We start from the raw sequence: 25,642 nt of genomic DNA on the forward strand, positions 1-25,642 counted from the left end.
TATAGGGGCACCCACAAGAGACCCTACCCTCTGTCCCCGCAGAACCCCCACAGATCCCCTGAGGGACCCCCCCCATGTCCCACTGCTCCCCCCCTCAATCCCACAGGGCACCCCCCGGCATCCCTGCAACTCTCCAAACCCCAGGGGACCTTTCACCTGCGTGAGACCCCCATGAGACCCCCCCCCCCACTCCACGGGGTCCCCACCTATCCCAGTCTCTGGGCTGACCCTGCAAGACCCCCCCCACCCCACGGGACCCTTCCAGCCCCCCACGTGTGGGGTCCCAGTGGAGCCCCAACCCAAACCCCACAGCGTGAGGCCGGGGACGCCCGGCGGGGGGCACAGGTTGGGGTGCACCTGACCCACACCCCCAGGACAGCCACGGGGTCCTGTGTCCCCTCACCAGGCTCTGACCCCCCCCCCCCGGGCTCAGCCGCTCCTGGGGGTCACCCCAGTGCATTGTGGGAAACTCCCCATCACCACCGTAGGGTCGTGAGATGGGGGTTTGGGGGGGCTTGGACCCCCTGTGCTGGCACGGGGCCTGTTTGGACGCCCCATCCCGGGGCCGGGGGCTGGGGGGCACCCCTGGGTGGCGTGGGGGGGCTGGGTGCCGGGCGGCCGGCCCGGGGCGGCATGATGTCAGGCGGGGGCGGGAGCTGGCGCAGGTAGATAAAGCCGGGGAGAACAGGAATCCCCGGTCCGGCGGGAGGGTGGCGGGACGCGGCGGGCGCCTGCAGGTAGGAGCGGGACCGGGGTGGGGACCCCCCGCGTCGTGGGGCCACTGGCCATCCCGGGATGTCGGCCCCATCCCGCCGGCATGACCCCGGCCCCCCCGCTGCACCCCTGCCCCTTCCCTCCCGCCTTCCTCCCGACTCTTCCTCCTCCTCTGCCGCCCCGGCACGGCCTCGCTGCCACCCCGCAGCCTCTGCACCCCCGGTCCTGCCGCCCCCGTCTCCCCTCGCCTCGGCACCCACCAGCACCCCCGCCCACAGCTGGGGGCCCTGGGACCCCATTCCTTAGCCCTGGTAGCCCTGGGACCCCATCCCTTAGCCCTGGTGGCCCTGGGACTCTGTCCCTTAGCTCTGGTGGCTCTGGGACCCTGACTCGTAATCCCGGTGGCCCTGGGAACACTGTCCTATAGCCCTGATGGCCCTGGGACCCCATCCCTTAGCCCTGATGGCCCTGGAAGTCTGTCCCCTAATTCTGGTGGCCCTGGGATTCCATCCTACAGCCCTGGTGGCCCCAGGACCCTGTCCTATAGCACTGGTGGCCCTGGGACCCTGTCCCCTAATCCTGGTGGCCCTGGTATCCCGCCCTATAGCCCTAGTGACCTAGGAACCCTGACCTAAATCTCTGGTGGCCCTGGGACCCCATCCCATAGTCCTGGTAGCCCTGGGACCACATCCTGTAGCCTCAACATCTCCCAGTCCCCCTGTCCCACCATCCTGCTGGCCCCTGGGACCCCGCCCCTTAGTGCTGGTGGCCCTGGGACCCGATCCCTTAAACCTGGTGGCTCTGGCACTCTGTCCCTTGATGCTGGTGGCCCTGGGACCCTGTCCCCTAAACCTGGTGGCCCTGGTCCCCCTAATCCATAACCCTGGTGGCCCTGGGGCCCAGTCCTATAGTTGTGACACCCTCCAGACCCCCACCCTATAGTCCTGGTAGCCCTGGTCCCGTTGCTCCATAGCCCCAAGGCCTTGGTCCCCCTGTTTGTCCCAGACCCCAGGGACACCCTGTGTGTGTGTGTGTGTGTGTGTGTGTCCCATCATCACCCCGTCAGAGCCCTGTCATGGCCACCAGGATAGGGCTGGCATTGGGGTGACCTGAGGCCACGGTGATGGGCTGGCAGGTTAGTGGCAGGGCTGAACCACTGTCCCAGGGGCCCCGTGGGGTCCCCATCTGTCACATGCCCCATCAGCCCCTCCGGTGGCTCCTGTGTGGCTTGCAGTGGCCCTACACTGTGTCCCACTGTGGGCAGCATCACCCCACATGACCCCTGGCTGTCCCCCCATGTCCCCAGGCTCACCCCGGAGCCTGGCCAGGCAGGGAGACCCCGGCCGGGGCTGGGGAGCGGGGACGGAGCGGAGGATCCGTACAGGATGGCCAGGGCAGGGCCGGGGACGTGGCGGGGACGGGGACGTGGCAGGGACGGGGATGGGGATGGTGGTGGCAGCCACGCGATGACATCGGTCCTGCCTGGCCATGGACTTGGACCCCGAGCTGGCCGGGAGGCAGCGGGTGAATGATTAACCCGGCCCCGCGCAACATCCTGGGAACGGCGGGGCCCGGCGTGCGCGTGCCCGTGGCCACCGAGTGCCACCGGTGTGGCCGTGGGAGCCGTGCGTGTGTTACGTGTGCCGCGTGCTGTGTGGTCCCTGCCTGGCCCGGGCGACCGGCGGCGGGGCTGGCCGTGCCGAGCTGCGCTGTGCCGTGGCAGAGCCGACCCAAGGCCGTCGCGAATCATTTTGGGGCCAAAACCAGAGTGTTGGCCGGTGTCCACGCGTCCCCCCTCCCCGAGTGCTGCAGCACCGCGTGGGCGCTGGCACCGGGCACCGGGCGGGGGCGAGGGGTGACGCCGCGGTACGGGGGGCCGTGCCGGCGGGCACCGGGCTCGGGGCAGTTCCCACGGCGGGCGCCGGCTCCCTCGCCCCCGGCCTGCCGGCGCGGCCGCCCCGGCCCGGATGCCAGCGCGGTGAGGTGGAGCTGGGAGCGGCCGCCAGAACTGGTTTGGCCGGGCCGAGGAGGTGTCTGGGCTGGGCCGCCGCCACGCTCCGCTTCCTGCTCCCGCCGGCGCCGCGCTCGCTCGTCGCAGCTCGGCCCGGCCCGGCTCAGCCTGGTAAAGCTCAGTCTGGCACAGCTAAGGCTGGTACAGTTCAGCCCAGCACGGCTCAGCCTGGCACAGCTCAGCTCAGCAAAACTCAGCCCAGTGCAGCTCAGCCCAGCAAAGCTCAGCCTGGCACAGCTCAGCCCAGCAAAGCTCAGCCTGCAATGGCTCAGCCCAGCAAAGCTCAGCCCAGCTCAGCCCAGCTTACTTTGGCCCAGTTAGGCTCAGTCCAACTGGGCTCCACCAGCCCCAGCCCAGCTCAGCTGGTGTCTCCCAGTGCCACCAGTCTCTCCGCAGTGATGTTGGGGCACTGGAGAGGGCCCCGCGTGGGACATGGAAGCGCTGGGAGATTCTCGGTTGTCTCGTAAGGGGCTGTGCTCACCGCCAGGCCCCTTCTCCTGCCCCCCAGCTCCTGCACTGGGATGGGGCTGGAGGGACGGGGACACCCCAACCCTTGGCAGCCACTCGGGACTTGGCCGGACCCCGCGGGGTGCTGGGGGGGGGGCAGGTGGGGCGGTGCTGAGTCACGCCGCCACACGCTGACTCACGGCTTGTCTGGGCGCCGGCAAAACACCACCCAGGCGGGTGCCAGGGGTGGGCAGCCCCTGGCAGCGCCGTGGCTCTGCCTGCGCCGGCGTGGCGGCGGCGTGGGGCCCACGTGGGGCCTGTGGGGGCTGCCCACGTGTGGCCACGGACCCTCCGGCCCCAGGGACGAGGACCTGGAGCCTCGTGTGGTGCAGGACCTGCTCTTTCCCCCCCAGATAATGCCATGGACGGGGGGGCTCAGCAGAGCAGCCTCCGGGAGCCCCCTGGGCCGGGCAGCACGGAGCAGGAGGGGGTCCCCAGCGAGTGGGATGGGGGCGAGGGCCCCCCCGAGGTCAAGCGCTCCCAGCCCCTCCTCATCCACGGCAGCAGGTGGGTGGGGGGGCCCAGATACTGGGGCTCCTCCTGCAGAGGTTTTGGGGGGGGGGGGGTCCAGTGGATTGAGGAGACGGGGGGGCACAAGCTTGGGCGTGGGGGCACAGGACCTCCTGCCGGGGGGGTCCGAGGGAGCTCAGCCCCTCTCTGCCCGCAGCCGGCAGCCGCCGGAGGAGCCGCGCGCCTCGTCGCTGCCCACCATCCCCAACCCCTTCCCCGAGCTCTGCAGCCCCTCCAACTCGCCCATCCTCAGCAGCCCGGCCCTGGGGCAGGGCCCCCCCCGCGAAGGCACCTCCCACGTGAGTTGGGGGGGACAGGGGGCTTTTGGAGGAGGGAGGGGAGGGGAGGGGAGGGGTCCCCTCCCACCCCCCCCCCGACGCCCGCCCTGGCGCGTGCTGGCAGGTGGTGAAGGTGTTCGGCGAGGACGGCGCGTGCCGCTCGCTGGAGGCGTCGGCGGGGACCACGGCGCGGCAGCTCTGTGAGACGCTGGTGCGGAGGACGCGGGCGCTGCAGGATCACAGCTGGGCCCTGGTCGAGCTGCACCAACACCTGGCCCTGGGTGAGCCGCCGGCGAGGCGTGGCACTGGGGGGGTCCCCTCGGGTCGCCCCGCTGAACCCCGTCCCCCCGCAGAGCGGTGCCTGGAGGACCACGAGTCGGTGGTGGAGGTGCAGAGCTCCTGGCCCCCGGGCGCCGACAGCCGCTTCGTCTTCCGCAAGAACTTCGCCAAGTACGAGCTCTTCAAGAGCAACACGGTACGTGGCTGCCGGGGCAAAGCCCGCAGGGACACGGGTGTCCCATGGTGAACTGGGTGTCCCACGGGGACCCTGAGCACCCCGGGGGTCTCCCCTGACCCCCCCTGTCCCCCCAGCAGTCCCTCTTCCCCGAGGTGATGGTGTCCAGCTGCCTGGAGGCAAATAAGAACATGGCACACTCTGAACTCATCCAGGTACGTACCCGGCCATGCTGGAGGGACCCCACTGTGCTGGGGGGACCCTCCTGTGTTGTGGGGACCCCACTGTGTCGTGGGGACCTTGCTGTGCCATGGGGATCCTGCCATGCTGTGGGGACCCTGCCATGCCGCAGGGACCCCACTGTGCTGGGGGGACCCTGCTGTGGCGTGGGGACCCCGTTGTGCCGTGGGGACCCTGCCATGCCATGGGCCCGTGCCATGGGGACCCCACCGTGCCCCTCAGCCCTTGTTTCCCCCCCCCCCCAGAACTTCCTCAACTCCGGGAGCTGCCCCGAGGTCCAGGGCTTCCTGCAGCTGCGGGAGGCCGGGCGCAAGGTCTGGAAGCGTTTCTACTTCTCCCTGCGCCGCTCGGGGCTCTACTACTCCACCAAAGGCACCTCCAAGGTGAGGGTGTGGGGGGGAGCACGGCCCGGGGGGGTGCGGTGGGACCAGCCCTGACACCCCCCCGCCCCACCCCAGGACCCCCGGCACCTCCAGTACTTCGCTGACCTCACCGAGTCCAACATCTACTACGTGACGCAGGGCAAGAAGCTCTACGGGACGCCCACCGAGTTCGGCTTCTGCATCAAGGTGGGGATGGTCCCGCCTGGCTGGGGGCCGGGGGTCCCGGTCCTGCCGCGTGCTGTCCCCTGCCGTGGGGTCTGTGCCCCCCGGGGCTGCCCCGTGACGGCTCCGGCCTCTCCCCGCAGCCCTACAAGGTGCGGAGTGGCGCGAAGGGCCTGAAGCTGCTCTGCAGCGAGGACGAGCAGAGCCGGAGCTGCTGGATGGCGGCTTTCCGCCTCTTCAAGGTGAGCCCCAGCCTTGCTGGGGTGTTACCGGCCCCGTGCTGGGGGATGCTGGGGGGATGCTGGAGAGTTGCTGGGGAATGCTGGGGTGATGCTGGAGAGATGGTGGATAGATGCCGGGAGATGCTGGGGGATGTTGGGGGGATGCTGGAGAGATGCTGGGGGATGCCAGGATGATGTCAGGGGGATTCTGGGGTGATGCTGGAGACATGCTGAAGAGATGCTGGGGGGATGCTGGGAGACGCTGGGAGATGCTGGGGGATGCTGGAGAGATGCTGGGGATTGCCAGGGTGATGCCAGGGGGATGCTGGGGGGACACTGGGCGATGCTGGGGGGATGTCCCCATCCCTGTGCTAGAAAAGATGCAGGGTGGGTGTCCCCGTCCCCACACGGGGTAGATGTAACTGTCCCTGTCCCCACACTGGGTGGATGCGGAGGTCCCCGTCCCCACACCAGGTGGGCGGGTGCTCCCCCACCCCACTGAGGGACGGAGGCCCCGTGGGCCCCCCCCACCTCACGGGGCCGTTCCCCCCAGTACGGCATGCAGCTCTACCGCAACTACCAGCAAGCGCAGGCACGGCTGAGCCAGCCCTCCTGGATTGGCCCCACTCCCCTGGTGAGTGCTGCCCCCCCTCCTTCGCCCACAGCCCCCATCCCACGGGGACACCCCCCGGTCACCCCCCGCTTCCCCACAGCGAAGCGTCTCGGACAACGCGCTGGTGGCCATGGACTTCTCGGGGTGCACGGGCCGAGTGATCGAGAACCCCAGCGAGGTGCTGACGGTGGCACTGGAGGAGGCGCAGGCCTGGAGGGTGAGTTGGGGTGCAGGGGCGCGAGGGGGGGTCCCCCTTGAGCCCACCCTAACGCCTGCTTCTTGCTTTGCATGGCCAGAAGAAGACGACGCACCGGTACAGCCTGCCCGCAGCCTGCCAGAGCTCCCCGCTCAGCGCCGGTGAGCAGCGCCCGGCCGCGGGCTCCCATCCGGCACAGCCGAGAGGGGGGGGGCTCTGCCCCGCGGGGGGGGTTCTTCCCCCCAAGCCTGATGCCAGTCTCCCCGCAGCCATCCACCGCACCCAGCCCTGGTTCCACGGGCGCATCTCCCGGGAGGACACCCAGCAGCTCATCGGCCGTCAGGGCTTGGTGGATGGGTAGGGGACCCCCCCGGGGGGCGTTTGGGGTCCCTGGGGTCATGGGGGGGGGGGTACATGGGACACCTGGGGGGTACATGACCCCAGAGGTTATAGGGCCCTGTGGCTCATGGGGTGATAAAGGACACATGCGGGGATGGGGAGAGACTTTTGGGGGGGTGGGGCATGGGATCCTGGGGTTGTTGGGACCCCCCCAGGGTTTGCAGGGGATCTGTTCCCAGAGGTTGGGGACCCTGGGGTTGGGGGGGGATGACACATGACAGTCCCCAGGGCTCCCAGGGGGATACAGGGCTCCCAGTGGGTACAGGACCCCAGGGCTTCGGGGAGGGGGGTATCTGGGACTCCAGGGGTGGCAGAGCGGGCCTGGGACCAGCGGTGACACACCCCCCTCTGCACCCCCCGGGGCTCGCAGTGTCTTCCTGGTGCGGGAGAGCCAACGCAACCCCAAGGGCTTCGTCCTGTCCCTGTGCCACCTGCAGAGAGTCAAACACTATCTCATCCTGCCGGTGAGTGCCAGGGGGGCCGGGGGGGGCTGGGGGCTGCCTGTGGGGTCCTGACCCACTCCCCCGGCAGAGCGAGGAGGAGGGACGACTCTACTTCACCATGGACGACGGGCAGACCCGCTTCGCCGACCTCATCCAGCTCGTGGAGTTTCACCAGATCAACCGTGGCATCCTGCCCTGCAAGCTGCGGCACTACTGCACCTGCGTGGCCCTCTGAGCCCGGCACCGCCTGGCACGGCCGGCACGGCACGGCTTGGCACGGCCCAGCACCACCGGCACGGCTTGGCACAGCCCGGCACTGCCGATATGGCACAGCCTGGCACAGCTTGGCCCAGCTTGGCACTGCCGATATGGCACAGCCTGGCCCAGCCTGGCACAGCTTGGCACAGCCCAGCACCACCAGCACGGCTTGGCACAGCCCGGCACGGCCTGGCACAGGGCAGCAGGATCGGGCCCAGCTCGGTGCAGCACACACAGGGCTGAGAACGGCTCCTCCACCCCCCACCCGGTGTCCCAGGTGCCGGCTCTGCCCGCGGGGTCCTGGGGTGCCAGCACTGCCGGGCCCCCCCCCGACTCAAGCACTTTCTTCCCCCCCCCAGCACCAGCCCCGAGTGTCCCCAAGTGTCCCCGTGGGGGCCTGGCACTGCTCACCCCCAGGCCAGGTGGGCTTGGGGGTCCTCAGCCCCAGAAGCAGTGTCCCGGGGGGGGGGGTGTGAGGGGGGCACCCACCACCGCGTCCCCCATGTTCCCGCAAGGCCAGTTGAACTGTGACATGTTTTTTACTAGTGACAATAAAGGTTATTTTTTCAGAGCTCCCGCCTCGCTCCCTCTAAAGGAAAATCCGCGGTGCTGGGGGCAGGGGGGGTCCCCCATGTTCCACCGTGTCCCCGTGGTCCCCCAAATCCTGCACAAAGGCCCCTCTGTGCGCCCCGGGCACCACGTGCGGCTCAGCCACGAGGCCGCCAGCAAATCCCCAGCGGGGAGGATTAGCGGGGCAGGATTAAGGGCCTGGATTTGGGGGGGCCCAGGGCTGGGGCAGCTGCTATTAAAGGCGGGGGGGGCCGGGGAGGGGGGTCACGGCTGTGCCATGTCTCCCAAGACGGTGCTGATCACCGGCTGCTCCTCCGGCATCGGGCTGGCACTGGCTGTCCGGCTGGCAAAGGACAAGCAGCGCCGCTTCCGAGGTGAGTGGGGTGTAGTGGGGGGGGACAGGGGGACGGGGGACACCCCCCCGATTCGGGGGAGGGGGGGGGCTGAGCTGCTTCTGCCCCCAGTCATTGCCACCATGAGGAACGTGAGCAGGAGCGGGGCGCTGGCGGCGGCGGCGGGGCCGGCGCTGGGCCAGACGCTGGAGATCAAGCAGCTGGATGTGTGCGACGAGGGCTCCATCCGCGCCTGCCTCGACAGCATCCCCGGGCGCCACGTCGACATCCTGGGTGAGCCCCGGGAACCCCCTTCCACTGCGTCCCCGCGGCGCCAGGGACCCCCTGTGCCGGGGATCCTCCGTGCTGGGGACCCCCCGTGCACTGGGGGAACTGGGGACTGTCCCTGCCAAAAACATCCTGTGCTGGGGACCCTCTGTGCTGGGGACCCCCCGTGTGCCAGGGACCCTCTCCCCACCCAGGACATCCCATACTGGGGACCCCCTGAGCACTGGGGACCCTCCATGCTGGGGACCCCCTGCACCAGGGACCCTCTGAGCACTGGGGTCTCTCCATGCTGGGGACCCCCCATGTGCCAGGGACCATCCCCACCCAGGACATCCCATACTGGGGACCCCCTGAGCACCGGGGACCCTTGTGCATGGGCTGTGGGAGCCCCCCCGTGCAGGGGGACACCCCACTGACACCCCGCACCCACAGTCAGCAACGCCGGGGTGGGGATGGCGGGTCCCCTGGAGTGCCAGAGCCTGGCAGCCATGCAGAGCCTCATGGACACCAACTTCTTCGGCCTCGTCCGCCTGGTCAAGGAGGTGCTGCCCGACATGAAACGGCGCCGCGGGGGCCACATCGTGGTCATCAGCAGCATCATGGGCCTGCAGGGTAGGGGGGGGGACAGGGCACCCCAGTGGGATCAGCGCCCCCCCACCCCAGCCCTGACCAGGACCCCCCCGCTCATCCAGGCATCGTCTTCAACGACATCTACGCGGCCTCCAAGTTCGCGGTGGAGGGTTTTTGCGAGAGCCTGGTGGTGCAGGCGCTGCGCTTCAACGTGGCGTGAGTGCCGGGGGCTGGCAGCCCGCGCGGCCCCCCCCGGGGCTGGAGGGGGTCAGGGGGCACCGGGGTCCCCAGCGCCCCATTCCCGGGCAGGATCAGCCTGGTGGAGCCGGGGCCGGTGACGACGGAGTTCGAGGTGAAGTTGTACGAGGAAGCTGAACGCGCCGACTACTCACGGACCGACCCCGAGACGGCCGACATCTTCACCAACCTCTACCTGAGGAACTCCAAGGACATCTTCGCCAGCCTGGGCCAGAGCCCCGAGGACATCGCGGAGGTGACGGGGTGGGGGGTGGCCCCTTTTCCCACCCCCCAGCCTGGCAGCCCCTGGCTGGGCTGGGCTGTCCAGAGGAACCTCAATTAGCCCTAACGAGGGGCAGCGACCCCAGGCTGGCAGCGGGGTGGGGGTCCTGCCCCAACAACCGCTCCCCCCCCGAGCCCCATCCTGATGGGGCTGAGCCTGGCTGGGAACGGGGATGGGGATGGGGTGGGGTAGGATGGGATGGAGATAGGGATAGGATGGGATGGGGATAGAATGGGAATGGGAAGGGGTTGGGATGAATCAGAATGGGAATGGGAATGGAAATGGGAGTGGGAATGGGAATGGGATGGGGTTGGATGGGAATGGGGTTGGTGATGGGGATGGGATGCAGATAGGATGGAAAGGGGATGGGGATGGGATGGGAAGGAGATGGAATGGGAATGGGAATTGGGATAGGATGGGATGGGAATGGGAATGGGATGGGATGGGGATGGAAAGGGGATGGAATGGGGATGGGATGGAGTGGGAATGGGATTGGTGATGGGAACTGGGATGGGATGGGATGGGCATGGCAAGGAGATGGAATGGGAATGGGAATTGGGATAGGATGGGATGGGATGGGATGGGATGGGATGGGATGGGATGGGATGGGATGGGGATGGAAAGGGGATGGAATGGGAAGGGGAATGGGGACAGGATGGGATGGGATGGAGCGGGAAGGGGATTAGTGATGGGGATGGGATGCAGATAGGATGGAAAGGGGATGGGGATGGGGATGGGATGGGAATGGGGATGGAGGCGGGATGGGGCTGAGGAGGGGATGGGACAGGAAGGGGACAGTAACGTCCCCACGCGCAGCACACACTGCGGGTGATCGAGGCGGCCCGGCCGCCCTTCCGGCACCAGACCAACGCGGCGTACACGCCGATGGCCGCGCTGAAACACGCCGACCCCAGCGGCGCCCTCATGACCGACGCATTCTACAAGCTGGTGTTCAAGTACGACGCGGTGCTGCGGCTCAGCCTCCGCGCCATCCGCCTGCTCCGCTGGAAGGCCCAGAAGGTGAAGGAGGGCGCCCGGCTGCTGGGCTTCAAGTAGCCCCCACGGCTCTCAGCAGCCCGGGGGGCAGCTCGGAGGTGGGGGGCAAGCGGGGCTGGGACCCACGTAGGGTTTCGCTTCCTGCTCCCGGCCCAAAATAGCACCCGCCGCCACCGTATTAAAATCGGGAGTGGTATTTTTAACCAGCGCCGGGTGAAAAAGCCGAGCGGCTTCCTCCGAGAGTGCAGCAGCCGTGACGGGGCTGGGAAGGGCTGGCAGCTGCCCCCCCGCCTGCCTCCCGCTCCCTGGGGGCACCCGGCACCCCCCTGGCCCCCTGCACCCACAGGCATGTGGCACCCCAGGGCCCTGGCTGCGTCCTCCCCCCCAGCCACCACTGCAGGGTGGGCAATGTCCCATTGCGGGGGGGTCCCGCATGATGGAACCGTGTCCCCCCCCACCTCCAGCACTGAGCGCTGTGGCACTGGGGGAGCACGGGGGGGGCTGCAGGGCACGGGGCCGGTGGCTCGGCTGCAGCTCTGGGTGCAGGAGGGGGTGTAGGGACAGGAGCAGGGTGCAAAGGGTGTGTTCAGAGGGTGCGTGGGGGGTGCAGGGTGGGTGTGGTGACAGCTGGGTGCAGGGTGCAGGGCTGCTGGGTGCAGGGTGCAGCGTGCATGGTGGGTGCAGGATGGGTGCAGGCCAGGCCCCAGGAGCAGGCGTGTCAGGGGGACCCCAGCACCCTGTGCTGCCCCTTGGGGTGGTCCCTGCCAGCTCGGGGAGAGGGGGTGATGGTGGGGGGATTCCAGCCTGTGCCGCCCCCCCGGCTGGGCGCAGGGTGCTGGTGTGTGGGTGCCTGGCGTGACTGCGCCCGGGAGGTGAGAGCAGGGGGGAAACCGCAGGGAGGCCCGACATGAATCAACGTCGCGGGGCCGTTTCTCAGAAACCTTCCTGGCTCCCACCGCGCTTCCCGGTGTGGCTGCACCGGAGCCGGGGACGCCCCGCGGCCTCGCCGGTGCCCGGGACGGAGGGTGCAGGGACACCCGTGTGGCGTGGATGTGGGGTGTCCCCCCCCCAAAACTCTGCCACAACCCCCGGCCCCACGTGCGAGGGGCTGGATGGCCGCGGCAGCACCGTGCACCAGCCCGTGTCACGCACGTGGCCTCCCCGGGCCTGGCCGGCTCCAGGCACCTTGGGGACAGGATGGGGGTGGGTGGCAGAGGAAATATTTTTGCATTATCCCCCGCTTTTTGCACAAGTTAATGGCAAAGCGGCGGTGGGGGCCGCGGCAGCGGGGCTATGGCAACGGCGCAGCACCTGCGGGACGTGCAGGGGGTGACATCAAAGCAGCGGTGGAGATGCAGCCTCCACCCCCCCACCCCCCCCCGCTGTGGTTTTTGCAGATTTGACTAACTTTCTCCGCTCTGGGGGGCAGGGACGGGGGGGGCTGCACCCAGCCCTGGGGAGCAACAAGGAGGGGGGGGCCCCCAGCTGCGGTTCAGCCCCCCAGCACAGAGCTAAAGCCGTGGGAAAGGGGGCCAAGGGCGGATAGGACCCCCCAGACACACCCAGCCCCACGGTGTCCCCCAGTCCCCAGGGAAGCAGCAGTGGGGCTGCTGCTGGGGAAGCGAAGGGGGGGGGCAGGATCGTCCCCAACACTCACTGCAGAGCAGGGGGGGCAGCGAGTGTCCAGGGCAGCACCGCTGCGATGGAATCAGCCCATCTCACCTGTGGTGGGAAGGGGGTCCCGGGCAAAATGAGGGGGAAACAAGGAGCTGTTGTGGCCTGTGCTGATGGGGGTGGGGGGGGGTCATCCATCGGTGGGGGTCACCTGGGCCGTGCTTATGGCTGAGGAGCATCGCCTCCAGCCCAGGAGCATCCTCCCTGCTCCTGGAGCACCATGGCAGAGCCCAGGAGCATCATCCCCATCCCACCCTTCGCTGCAGCTCCGCCAGGGTGGAGGCTCTGCCCGGGGTGGTGGGGGCTGAAGCCACTGGGGTGGGAAGCAGGTTCTTCTAAAAAAAAAATATTAGTCTGTCGGGACTTTCCTTTCCCCGGCGAGGCCGCGTGTGACAATTGTCAGCCGCTCCCCCGAGGATTTCGCTGGCTGCCCAGGTGCGCCGGCTTGCCGCGATGCAAATGCGGTGCCAGATATAACCCCGCCGGAGGGAATGGCCCGGGAGCGCGCGGCTCCCCGGGGGCTTCGCTTCCCTCCCGGCGACGTGAGGGGGGCAGCAGGCGTGACATGAACCCGCTGCCCCCGCCGTGGTGCCCCGGTGACAACCGTGACCCCGTTCCTGCTTTGTCTGTGTCCCACAGCGGCCCCGCGGCTGCCGAGCCCCCCCTTGGCAGCGCCAGCGTTGGGCACGTGGCTCCATTTGGGGGCCGCTTGCGAGACCCCAACCCCAAGAGAAGCGCAGAGGTGCCTCCCCCACCCTTCCCGCCTTCTCCCCTCAGGTTTTGGGGCAGCAGGAGCCCGGCAGAGCCGCCCGGCCCACACGGAGGGTGGCGAAACGCCGGCGGGTCCTTGGCGGGACGGCGCGGAGGAGCGTGACTCAGTGAAAGGCCGGAGAATCGGGACAGGGAGGAGGTGGCAGCGGTGACTCAGTCCTCCCCCACCCGCTCTTCCCTCCCGGCACCGCTGCTTTTGGGGCGCTGGGCCGCTCCCCGAGGGGAGCAGGATGCTCAGAGGATGCAGTTCAGCGCCCGGCAGAGTTTGATAGGATTTTTCGTGCGTTACAAAGCGTGTTTCAACATGACGGGGGAAACGAGTTCCTCTCTGCTCTATCACAATTACAGCATATCAGCAGATAAGGATCTCTCTGTCATAACACCAACCCAACGTTTGTAGAAGCCTGGTGCTTTAAAGGGGGGTTGGTTCCAGGCAGAAGAGGGCCGAGGGGTGTTTTAGCAGCTCTTAGTCAGGGGAAAGCCGGGCTGGGGATGCGCTGGGGGGTCTGCTGGCCGCTGAGCCCCCTCGTCCGGGCTGGGGCTGCGAGTGCTGGCAGCTTCCCCCGCTCCTTCAGAGTCACCTGGCAGCGTCACGGTGAGGGGAAAACAGCTCTTGGCGCTTGCGTTTCACCCAGGGTAGAAGGAAGTGAAGGTAAAAGAAAAAAAGGATCCTCTGACTTTCTTCTTTTTTTTTTTTTTTTTTTTGTTTTAAGCGTGTCCAGCTTCTTGTGGTAGAAGGTGTCAGGAGAGTATGAAATAAGTGTGAACAACGTCAACCTGCTAGAACAGGGCTGGTGGTGTGAGCCGCTGCCCTCCCGCCTGTCGGGATGTTTCCGTCTGACTGAAGTGCTCCGGCACGGTGGGCGCAGCCGCCGTCACCCCACGGAAAACCTGAGCCCCCCCCTTGCACCCGCGGGTCTGGGCACGTGGGGCTGAGCGTCGCCTTCACCCGGTGGTTCTGCAGGGGGGAGCAGCCCCGTCCCCGTGCAGGTTACGGGGGACACCGGTGCTGGCCACTTGCCGGGAGGAGCGGCCGGAGCGTGGCTGCGCTTGGGGGAATTCGCGGGATGCGCGCCCCTTCCGCCACCCCCCTCCCCGCCTGCCACCGTCCCCATCCTCACCGACCGCGAGGAAGGTGGCGAGACGACAGCGGCACTCGGAGCACCCGGCATCGCCTGCAGACCCCTGGGAGCAAAACCCAACCGTGAGCCTTTGCCAGCGCCGCGGCTCAGCGCCCGGCCGAGGCCACCGCCAGCGCCAGGGCTCCTCCGCACTTCTACCTGGGGCCCAGTTTTGCTCTGACTGGGCTCGGTAACCCCAGGGCGAGGAGGACGGCGCTTCGTGACACAGCGCGTCGTGGGGGAGCGAGTCCCAAGGCTGGGAGCGGCGGGGACATCCCGCGGGAACCGCTTCTGCTCTGCCAAAGTCGGGCCATTCCCCTCCCCTGGACGCGTGTCCCGAGCTCGCTGGGGGACAAGGAACGCCGGCGGCACCCCCAGGTCAGAGAAGGGCTCGTTTCCTTGGACCGTACCGGCCAGCTATTAACCAAAACTGAAGACCGCCACCGTTTTTCAGCAGCCAGAGGAGCAGACTGCACGGTCGTTCGATCTTGGGGCGTATCAGCACTCCACCGAGCAACGACTCGGTGTTCTGCTGCCTGCGGCCGTCGCCACCCGCTCGGCGTGGGGGGAAGCACCGCAGCTACGGGCTGGCCACAGGTTTCATCCCATCGTGGTGATTTACAGAGCCCAGAGGTGCCAGGCCCGTTCCCCGCGCTCGGGGCCCGCTCCCCGCAGCTCGCTCCCACCCGCCGGCCCGCGTTCGCCGGTCGCCTTCCAGCTCCCGGTGTTCTGCTTTCGAGAAGGAACGAGCTGGGGCCGAGGAGAGCCACGCAGCACATGGGGTCCCGTCAGCTGATTGTGTGCAGGGGAGTTTATTGAAATTTAAAAATTCAGTAAACTGTCAAGCACAAGAGGCTCGTTTCGTAGTGCTAAAAGCCAGTTTCCTGAGCCGCCTCTGTGCCGCCCGCCGTTTGGGTGTAATTCAGCAGTAAATAAAGAAACCAAGCGAGACAGACAAACAGCTGGCTGGAGCGTTCAGAGGGAACGGTTCGAACAGAAATTTGTTTCATACCACAATAACCAAACCAGGAGCAGAACGGATCAGGCTCACAACAAATACCAGCGGTTTTTTCCCCTCCATTTTCCCAGACGAGGTGATCTGCAAAGCTCCGCTGAGCTCAGAGACCTGCCCGCCACCGAGCGCAGCCCTTTGGTGCACGGCGCGAGGGGCCTCTGGCCCGGCCCACGGGGAGGGTGCTTGGGGCAGTGCCGCAGGACAGGGACCCTGAGATGAGGGGAGGCACGTGCCCGCCTGCACCGAGGGGCCTGATCCTGGCACGGGGCTCCAGCCCCGCTCCCGGGATGCGGCCGAGGCCCCGGTGGAAGGAGACGCAGGCACACACTCGGCGAGCATCACACAGCAAATATTCATAAAAATCGATATATATTTTAATAAATGACTGGATTGAAATTCCACAGCACGTGATTGCTCAACAGCAGGGCCCTAACGAGGTTACGCTCATCAACTCCAGACAGCACAGGGAACTTCTTTTGCTTCAGCCTATCTTGAAATGGTGGGAAAACGGGGTGTGAAAACCTCCCTCCTTCCCTTCCAAAACCTGGCAGCGCTGCTCACGCCGCGGTTCATCGTCCCCCTTACGCGCGAAGCAGGGGGGTGGCTGGAGCCCGGCCTGGAGGGACGGGAGGAGTGGGAGGAGGATCTGAAGAGTGTTTTCAAGGATTCGGTAGCGGCGTGAGAGAGAAACCGGCGGTGCTGCGTGACACACATTCGGCAACGCGAGGAGTTTCCTGTGCAAATGACAAGTTGCGTTTTACCGCGCGTCATCGTCTTCATTTCTCTTGAACCGTGAGGAGCGTTTTCACCGGGCGCGTGGCTCCGTCGCTGCCCCCAGCAGAACGCAGCGGGAGAGCTGGAGTCACCGGAGGAGCGACGCGGGGAATCGGCCGAAGCCTCCCCGAGTCCCGGCCGAGCAGCCGATGGGGTGGAGCCGCAGACACGGGTGTTCATCGGGGAAGAACCAACATCCACCCGCCCACCATATGTGCCTCACGATGGGAAACTGGTTATTGGAAAAGAGCCTAAAGCTGGTTTCAAACCACGCACGTAACGTCACACCAAGTGGCTCAGGGGCTCTCCTTACCCCCAGTGACAAGCAGGGTCTAGGACCTGGCATTTCCACAGCACTTTGGATACTCAAGCACCCTGCAGACTCATTTATCCTTCTTCAGACGCACCCTTATTGGGAAAAGTGAATTTAATTTTCTTTTTTTCTTAAAATTCAAGGAGGGAGAAAGTATTTGAGCCAAAAGAGTGAGCCCAGGTCAGAGGGAGGAATAAAATCCAGTATTTCTTGACCCTCAACACTCCACCCGGGTCTCTGTGCCCCACAACCTCCCCTGGCGGAAGCAGATGGATCACCACCGGTACTGGCACGGCCACGCTGGAAAAGTACAAAGGCAACGTAGATATCAAACCATACAAGGGATGCAAAAAGTCCATCAGAACACACCTAACTCTACATTATACAAAAATACTTTGCAAAGAATAAACATTCACTCAGCAGAACTGTTATCAAATTCATATCTTCAGCACAGTGACTAACAATACAGCTGCAGAGCAATGATTAGATTAAAAGAACTATTTTAAAAACCAGCTTCAAAGTAATTGTAAATAGTCATTTTGCAAAACAGCACATCTCACTCTGAGGGATATCCCCACGTAAAACCAGACACGGCGTGATTTTGCTGTCAGCTCCCACACATTCGTGTACGCAGATTCTCACGGTGTCGGCTGCCAGGCCCGGGTGACTCCCGGCCCCACGTCTTCACCGTCCGTGGGGACGCCGCACGCTGGGGCTGGCCACCGACCTGCCGGGGCGGTCACGCGTTCTGCTGCTGGAGCTGAGCAGGGGCACAACGCCCTGTGCGGTTTCGTCCTCGTTGGTGGCCTCCATCAGAGAGGAGGACTTTCCAGCAGTGAAAATCAGGATTTCCCCCAGACTGCACGGATGAGCCAACCCGTGACCTCACCGGGTATCCCAAAAATGCCTATTGCTAAAAAACCCCAACCCCAAAATAGGTCTCATTTCTTATTTTGCTATTACTGAATAAGAGGCACGTGGGAGTCACTTTAAAGAAAGTGAACAGAGGGCTAAGAAAAATGAAAGCGTGGTGGGGCCACACGCTCTTTAAGGCTTGGGGGAAAACCTCTAAAGAGGAATTAATAATCCCTCCCAGAGGCGCGTTCTCCCCGTTTCGGCAATTCGCCGTTTGAAGACCATCAGGACTGGAACAGCAAGAAAAAGCTTCTCCTATACACTTTTGGCTTGACATCTGATCGAGCAGGGAAACAGGCAGCAGGGCATCAAACCTTTTGCGCTGAGTTAAAGCATACGTTATAAAACCAAATGCACGTTAAAAAATAAAAACCTCTTAAATGGCTCTTAATTTTCACAAAAATAAAGTTTGTATAAAAATCTGCTCCTGGGGTTTTATACAGTACCACTCACCACTCACCACAGCAGCTAGGCACAGATGCTACAGAACACTGAATTATTTGTATAAAAAAATGTAAAAAGGTGTCACCTCTCTGTGACACTCATTTAAAAACTGGCGTAGAAAAATATTCAAGAAATTTCTTTATGCTAATTAAAAAAACCAACCAAACGAGCCTCCCCTCTGATCTAAAACAAAGCCCTTGACCTTGGCAAACCAGTCCTGTTATTTGAGCACTACTCTGTGCTCTCCTCGTGCTATGTGCGAGGAAAATTCGTATCGGTCGTGGCTTCTGTACCCGCAGACGTTGCACTCGAAGGGATCGCGGAACCCGTGGCAGCCCATGTGGATGGTGAACATCACGTAATCCAAAAAGAGGACGCGGCAGTGGTCGCAGCGATAGACCCCGATGGCTTCCCCTTCCTTGTTGATGACCTTAAAGGCATCGCGTGGGCATATGGCGGGTGGCTTGATGATGTCGTACGGCCTTGGGAAATCCTTCAGGGACGGGAGGCCGTTGCGGGCCTGAGCGGGGATCATCTGGCTCTGGTGGAAGGTGGGATTCTGCCGCTCCTCGTGGTTGCTGTCAGTGTCTGTGGAGTCTTGGCCGCTGTTGTTTGGGGAAAGGCCTCTGTCGGAGGAGAGGCTTTTGTCCCTGAGGTGGGCATGGCTCTTCTCGGCGTCCTGCGCGGTGCCGTTGGGCACGTCGGCGCGGGTCAGGGCTATGGGGTACAGGCTGCTGATGACGGGGACCATCTCGGAGGTGGGGGCTGGCGGCGTCTGCACGAGAGGGCGCAGGGCTTCAGCCCCGAGGTAGGTGATGGCGTTGTTGATGGCCTGGTCCATCATGCGTCCCTGCATTAGCTCGCTTTCCTTTTCGTACATGAAACTGGAATTATAATTAACATCAAAACTATGTCGTTTCTCACCTGCAAGAGAGGAGAGGTATTAAATCACCTGGGTGGGTAAAGAAGTATTGCAACTCCACGATGCCTTTTCTAAATGGCAGCAGTCTCTGGAAGGTAGAGAGGCCTGAAATGTTCTCTGCAAAAAGTGGCTCTTCAGATACACAAGTAGCTTCTGGGTGGGGTGGGGGGGTTGAGTTTTGTTATTTTTTTAAAGTTTGGGCTTAGAAGCAAAATAGAGGAGGTGGAGAGGATACTTACTGGACAAATCATCATTAAATTTTTTTAATTATTCTGGAATTTAAGGGGAAGAATATTATCCAGAGGTAACTTCTCTCAACCTTTTTCTAGAAAAAGGTAAGTAATCACTAATGAAAATACTTGTAAATGACTGAATGGATAGTGAACCAAATACTCCATTTTCAGTACTGAGAATGCGGTAACCTTTCGTTCTGGACTTGCCCCCTGAGAAGTGCAGCCCTCTCTAACAGAAAAAGTGAAGACAAGTGTCAGCTGAGATTTGATGCACTTTTCATTACTGTTACCCATCTGACAGAGTCTTCTTTTATGTGTCCTTGGACATGGAAGTCAATTTTCCCCACGGAGCTCTGACAGCTACAGCCTCCTCTGCACCACGCCTGGTTTCTCTGAACCCTACACAGGTTTCAGATAATCTAACACCAGCAGCTCTGTCTCTACGTATAGAACAACGCACCGAGGGTCCCTTGATACGGGGCTAGTGAAGGAGGAGTGAAACGTGTCCCTCTCTGGGTGTGCTCTAGGGCTTTGAAAGCTCTCGGCTGGACAGAACGGGAAGAGAGAGCAGGTACCTCAAATTCTGCCCACGCCTCTTCTAGCAAGGACCAAGGCGAGGGAGGGTGGGCTGGGCAGCACACTGCAACTAGTTTTCTCTATGCCAGGTGCAGCAAGAAAATAAAACTGCACCCCAAAAAGACTAAAGCCCCTTTTTTGGTGAATGTCTAGAAATAAGCAACTGAATTCTGTGGTTACATAAAACATAAAATTGTTCATAGCTTTTAAAAAAATGGACCAGACCAAATGTTTCACATGCAAGTGACTTGCAAACATCAGATCCACTAATCTTTTAGTTACAGTAACTCGAATAGTGCAGATGTTTATCAGTCACCTGTCAACACCGTGACTCAATGTATATGAAACTCATTAGGTTTCACTGCAGAGGCAGAAAACCAGGAGCTCACGTTTCTTTTATAAAACACTCAAAAAGGTTAGTGAACCACAAGAGTGTAACTGCTTCCAACCCTCAACAAAACTTACTATCCAACTTCACACAGAAGGAAACAAAACGATACAGCCCATTCGCATGACTCATAAAACCAGCTCCAGGCAAGCGAAAGATGTGAACAAATTTGAAATGCTAAAAAAAAAAAAAAAAAAAAAAGGCAACAAAAGCAAAAATAGACCGGACTCCCTATAAATTTTGGGTTAGGATTCACTGTCATAAGGTAAGACGCAAAAAACACACCGTGTGATCGCTGAGGCTCTCACAGTGGTCTGTTATTCCACTGCCCTGGTGGCTTTTTAAAGTCCCCACAAGAGCCCCGTCTGTCTCCCTCCCATCACCAGTTACAGCAGCTGAAATGCAAATACCCAAATGCTCTCCTGACACACGTGAACGTGTCACGTTGCCGGACACTTTTAAAAGGCCGCGGCACATCAGATGCGGACTCATACGAGAGGGCAAGAACTGTGGCTGCAAACCAGAGCACGACATTTCTAAGATGCTTTGGGAGGAAAAGGCATTCCAGGAAGGATGGCTCCTCCCTCTCTGTCCCCCCACTGCCTCAGCAGACACCCCGAGGCAAGCGCACGTCTGATTTCGGTACCTCAGTGAGGAGCCTACGTTTCGGTAGGCTGCATCTGCATGGACGTGCCCCAGAAAGCACTAATTGTCTCTCCAGAGCGTCAAGCTACGGCACCAGATCGCAATCACGCGGATGAGGGGAGCACTCTTGGTGTTTGTTTTGTTTCCTCTCAGACAAATCCAGCAAACCTTTCCACAGAGAGAGACAAAGCACCAGACCGGTGCTTCGCTCCGCGAGGACAGCAGTCAGTCAGGAGAAAGCTGGTGTCAGTGATTTAGAAAAAGGGAAAGGAGTCTAGATGAGGAAGATGGACTGTGCCAGAAGCAGCTGATGTTTTATCTCTGTAGCCGGCAGGACGATGTACTGGATTATTCTGAGTTAAGCTGCTACCTGCACCAGGCAAAGTTATTGAAAAACTCCACATTACAAATTAAATTTAAAGGTTCTCTAGCGTTCCTTTACAAAGCAGCCGCTGGTTAGCAGAACATCTCTCCTCTCTTCTGTGTTTGTCTCCGTGCAATGCAAAAGCTTTCCCCTTCAAAATTCACACACGAGCCAGAGCATATGACACATACTCATGTGCTGCTCAGTGATGCTTCACACACTGTAAAATGGACGTAGATTTTGGCAGCCCGATGAGGTGTGGACACGGGGAACGGGGAGTGACCCTGCTTCCTGCCGCCGTGCTAACCAGAGCAGGCGGGTTCTCGTTAGCCTCCGCGCGCTGGGGGATGATGGTGTTGGTCGCTGTGTCAGAACGGCACTAGCACTTTTACCACTACGAGAAATATATTTTTACTCCCGGTCTCAGGGAGAACTTGTTTTTAAAAAGGAAGAAATAGAAGTCTGTGGGCCAAGAGACTCAGCTGGTGTAAGGTGGCAGGAATGCACTGACTGCACTGGTTACTTCGACTTTTGTCAACTTGAAGGTGCGGCCCCATGAGGGTTCTACACAGCAGTGAAGTACCACCAGCACAGGTAGCTATTCTGCTGGGCTATTTTAATTTGTTATTTAAAAAATACCTGTTTGTTAATTCAAGCAGGAAGTATAGAAAGCCAAGGTTTGTAGTTCTGGTCCATATACATGCAAAATAGAAATCTGCAGCAAAATAGGAAACACAGAATCATAAACTTCCCTTCAAATCCTTGTTCTCTCACCACTAAAGGAAAAGCTGAGGACAAAATCTTTGCAGCAGAAGCCTTTGAAGTGGGGCCTAGCGCAGAGGTTAAACGTCAAGTATACGGTCTGCTGATCTGTGTCCTTATTTGAGACTTATCCTTGTGCACACGAGGTAGCTACTGAAGAGGAAAACGTGAAAAAATAAAGCAGGCAAGACTCCTGGTGCTTGTACAAATCTCTGCAGAGCCCTCAAATAATAATAAAGGGGGTTTTTTTCTGATCAATAGACTTCATTCACAGAAATGAGCCAAACAAAGATGCCTTGTTAGTACACATCTCTATCCCTTCTTCCTGACAAAATGAGAAATCAGCACCCGTTCCGAGAGCGCTGTTTCCCAAGAAATCACAAAGCTGTCCTGGCAGATTTGCACTCCTACACACACAGTTCAGAAAGTCACAAAAGTCAAATCAAGGTCAGACAGACTGCACTTGCACACATACTTCCCAGGGATAAAAGGGACCAAGTGAGTAATTTTTTCACACATTACTTAACAAGAACATGACAATTACACAGGTTCTAGAAAAACAGAAAGTTTCAGAAATGGGTTATTTTGTTCATGTAGGTGAACTGCCCTGAGTCCTCCAACTTCTCCACAGAAACCCCTGCGTGACGCAGTTACCAGTTCATGCCATCTGCAGACCCTGTTACTGGGCACAGTCACAAATCAGAAAAGGATCTGTTCCACACCCTAACAAGTACGCTGGGAAAACAAACCAAAAAGCACTAGTACGTAACTTTAAGCCTATAGGGAGTGGTCGTGTCCTGCTGCAGACATGTTTAATAAAATACATAAAGACTGAACTGGTAGCAATCGTAAAACAACACAGGGTGAGGCTGATCTCAGTGCTAAAAAAAAAGGAAGCTAAAGATTTTCAAACACATTTGCATTAGTATTACTGTTTGAATCACAGCGTGACATGTAAGGGCTAAGTCACACAGTCAACAGTTTCAGTATTAAGTACCCAAAGACACTCAGATGGAGCGTGCTGGCGTTACTTCATTCCTGTAGAAAAAGGTGACCTTTTGAAAGCCATACTAGATGTCTAAATAAAAGTTATCAGTTTTCACAGACGAAAGTCCAGTGCTACCCACCAAAGCCAGTAAGAGCTCCGTTACCTTCCAGAATTAAGTTGCTTTTATGCCTCTCTGGGTTTAGCAGCATACGGTTACCCAGGTCTGGAGCTCAGCCCCGGGGGGCCAGGCCAGGTCCTCGGAGCATCCCTCTGCAGGCAGGTCTGCCTGGCAGCAGCTGGTCCCTGCCTGCGCTGCCAGCCCCACGCCTCTCCCCTCCCCAGCCCCGTGGGTGAACCCCAGCCACCACACAGGCCCCTGTTCTGAAGGTAAAGTTCAGATGAAGAAAAATAAGCACTCAGAACCTTCTATGAGCACACAGAATGTGACAAAGAAGGCATCTAGTACTAGTACTATAGAACTGCTGACTAAGTCAGGTCTTTACTCAGGACACAAGAATTGCATTTTATTTTCTTAAAAGGCAAGTTAATGAAATAAGACTAGCCAAGAGGATCAGGCGTTCACAAAACCTGCCAAACTAGTATTTAAGGTCCCCAGCATGCAAAACTCTGATCATATAAAATTAAATGCAAAGAAAATACTATGGAAACATCGTGTTGCTTAAATTACCACAAGAAAGGATTTGATATTTTTAAATCATATTCAAATGCAGCAGGATGACTAACAGAAATCCAACGCTTTTCTGTCTTTAGGCCTTATTCCACACATGCATCCTGCAAGTATCTTCAGCTCCTGCTGACTAGAAAGAGGACTCAGCTCTGAAGAGCATTAAGCCTTCCTGTTCTTTTCCTGTAAAGAACCTAGCAGAGAACATTTCAAAGGCACAGGTACAGAAAACAACACATGGAAGCTCATAAAATGCATTTATAAATTGCCTACACAGACACAAAGCACAACAGTAGCTTCCATCCAGTTTAAGTATCTAACAGAATGTATTCTTTTTATTTTAATCAAAATCCTACAAATCACTAAAAACACATCAGAAAAATTAGTTACTTTATTTATATTCTCTTGTATTAGATTAGATTATAAACTTGAGAAGGATATTCAAAATAAACAGAGGCATTGTACTACAGGTTACCAACTTGCACATATTTAACTGTTGCACATGAAAAGGTTTTTTGTTCTTACCAATAAATTTCTGAGGCATTGAGCTTTTTCGCTTTGCCACGTTGCTTGCTAGCCTGTCCAGCACAAGGGCTCTTTCACTCCCCATCTCTGCCTTGATGTGCCTTGCCTCCACGCTTGCTAGTTTGGAAAATGTGAAAAGAAAAAAAAAACAAAACAAACAAAAAACAACAACACGTAGGTGAAAAGGAAAAAAAAAAAAGAAAAAAAAAAAAAAAAGGAAGAGATGAATGGCTTAATCTCCGGAGTTTGCCACACTAACTGGGAGGAAACAGTTTGGAGATCTGATGTAAACTTGTTTTGCTTTTTCTGTCGTTCTTGCTCTTTGCGTCTTGGGCACCAGCTGCGGTCAGTGGAACCAAGCACAGAAGCAGACACGAACCTTGCAGTCCTGAGCTCGTGCAAGGAGAGCATAAACCATACCAAACCAATATCTTCATTAGCAAGAGGAAGTGTAAAATAAACTGGCTGGAAGGGTTGGTTACAAAATGTAGATGGAGGTATAACCTCTGTTAGCCTTTCTTTTTTATTCTGAGTAAGACTGTGACACCTGCAGACCGACACAGTGCTTCAAAACTTCAGCACCAGCCCTTCAGTTCTCTTGCCAGACGTTTTAGATATCAGTCATACCTAGATGTCTTCTTCACTAATCGCTAAGAAACTTGGATGGAATATACCCATGTATCATTAAAATCAAAATAATATAACCTTTCAATATTCACCACTAACTCATTTTTTTCCAGGTGTCATTATCACTTAATTTTTTTTCCTCAGTGCTCCAGCTAAAACTAATTATGAACATTTTCTCTCTGGCACACTTGTAAGCATTACCACTAGGTGTTTTAAAGCTCATTACAACCTCCAGATTTTCTAATTTTAGAAGTACATATGCCCTGCCGTCACTCCCTTGAGACTGGGCCACTCACCCTTTCACGGATCTTACCGTTTTCCAGAGCTCGTGCTACCCAGTGCCCATCATTTCACGGAAACTCTGCTTGCTCTCACCTCACGGAGGCTGCACGGGCTTTTGAGCTGGATCAGCCGAGCCGAAGGACTGCCACCTCATATCACTACTGCCAGACTAATACTGAACGTAACTGCTGCGCCCTCCCCCCAGAAAGCTCGCTCTCGCCTGAGGAACAAGTGTCACTACTGGTGCTTTTCTATTAAAATGTAGCACTAAGAGTTTCAGCGTTAGGGACCACCGTGGTGAGAACTAGACACATTTTAAGAGACCGCCCGTGCCTTGAGGAGTTGGGATCTAAGTAGAGGAGAATGAAGACAAAGGAAGGGTCATTACCCAAGGTAATACAGAAGGTCAGATGTCACTCTGAAAGAATCCTGGCTGCTGTGTTACTGTCCCATGGCACTAGCACACCTAAATATGGGGAGCATCATCGGCATAAGCGAGAAGCAATGCCAGAGGAAAATGATACAAGCACTTTGGCATCACTTCAGTCCTGCTAAATGCAGTTTTATTAAGTATTGGACTTAAATTGCAGCTTGTCAAGTACAGCAAGTGATAAAAACGCAGTTTCATCCTTCCCACAGCTTAGTGTGCAGCACTGCCCTATAAATTTCAAAGTTGGTCTCTCCTTACTTGTTTATTATTTCTGTTATTGATACCATATGAGTTTCAGTCAGCACAAACCATGACTCACCAAACCTCAGCCAGAACTATTTGTTCAGCATTTTGAAAATGTAAGGTGCTTCATAAGTCCTCAGTGCCACAAATACTAGCTACAAATATGACTCAGGACGGATGGGATAAGAGGGCTCAACTCAGCACTACCATAGTCCTGTCTCATCAGGCTGTAACCCCGTGATATACACGATAACCCACAGAGAGCATGCACAGACACTGC

At 59.4% G+C, this 25,642-nt stretch overlaps 3 protein-coding genes across 13 annotated transcripts in view; 2 read left to right on the forward strand and 1 right to left on the reverse strand.

Moving 5' to 3' along the window:
- Positions 1 to 726: 726 nt before the first annotated feature.
- On the forward strand, positions 727 to 7,512 carry GRB7 (growth factor receptor bound protein 7). 2 transcript variants are annotated; one of them, XM_074892069.1, is made up of 15 exons: positions 727 to 737; positions 3,586 to 3,739; positions 3,900 to 4,041; positions 4,145 to 4,301; positions 4,374 to 4,495; positions 4,612 to 4,689; positions 4,960 to 5,097; positions 5,173 to 5,283; positions 5,403 to 5,501; positions 6,034 to 6,114; positions 6,194 to 6,310; positions 6,390 to 6,450; positions 6,559 to 6,646; positions 7,059 to 7,152; positions 7,220 to 7,512. In XM_074892069.1, the coding sequence occupies exons 2-15, from the start codon at positions 3,594 to 3,596 to the stop codon at positions 7,364 to 7,366; spliced, it is 1,581 nt and encodes a 526-aa protein (XP_074748170.1). In that variant the 5' UTR covers positions 727 to 737; positions 3,586 to 3,593; the 3' UTR covers positions 7,367 to 7,512. The 2 variants fall into 2 exon arrangements, with proteins under 2 accessions (XP_074748170.1, XP_074748171.1); XM_074892070.1 differs by having other exon boundaries at positions 6,393 to 6,450.
- Positions 7,513 to 8,236: 724 nt separating this feature from the next.
- LOC141953514 (retinol dehydrogenase 8-like) lies at positions 8,237 to 10,848 on the forward strand. The gene is made up of 6 exons (XM_074892136.1): positions 8,237 to 8,333; positions 8,424 to 8,585; positions 9,012 to 9,191; positions 9,272 to 9,365; positions 9,459 to 9,642; positions 10,486 to 10,848. The coding sequence occupies exons 1-6, from the start codon at positions 8,237 to 8,239 to the stop codon at positions 10,723 to 10,725; spliced, it is 957 nt and encodes a 318-aa protein (XP_074748237.1). The 3' UTR covers positions 10,726 to 10,848.
- A 5,581-nt stretch (positions 10,849 to 16,429) lies between these two features.
- IKZF3 (IKAROS family zinc finger 3) overlaps positions 16,430 to 25,642 on the reverse strand; it is a 40,110-nt gene continuing 30,897 nt past the window's right edge. For 9 of the 10 annotated variants that reach the window (XM_074892049.1, XM_074892047.1, XM_074892046.1 and 6 more), the window contains 2 exons: positions 23,781 to 23,897; positions 16,430 to 18,616 (listed from right to left, as the gene is read on the reverse strand). In XM_074892049.1, coding sequence (XP_074748150.1) covers positions 17,913 to 18,616; positions 23,781 to 23,897 — 821 coding nt within the window. In that variant the 3' untranslated portion in view covers positions 16,430 to 17,912. The remainder of the gene's footprint in view (positions 18,617 to 23,780; positions 23,898 to 25,642) is intronic. The other variant, XM_074892050.1, reaches the window with a different exon arrangement.

Source organism: Strix uralensis, chromosome 22 (assembly GCF_047716275.1).
Source record: "Strix uralensis isolate ZFMK-TIS-50842 chromosome 22, bStrUra1, whole genome shotgun sequence".
NCBI lineage: Eukaryota > Metazoa > Chordata > Aves > Strigiformes > Strigidae > Strix > Strix uralensis.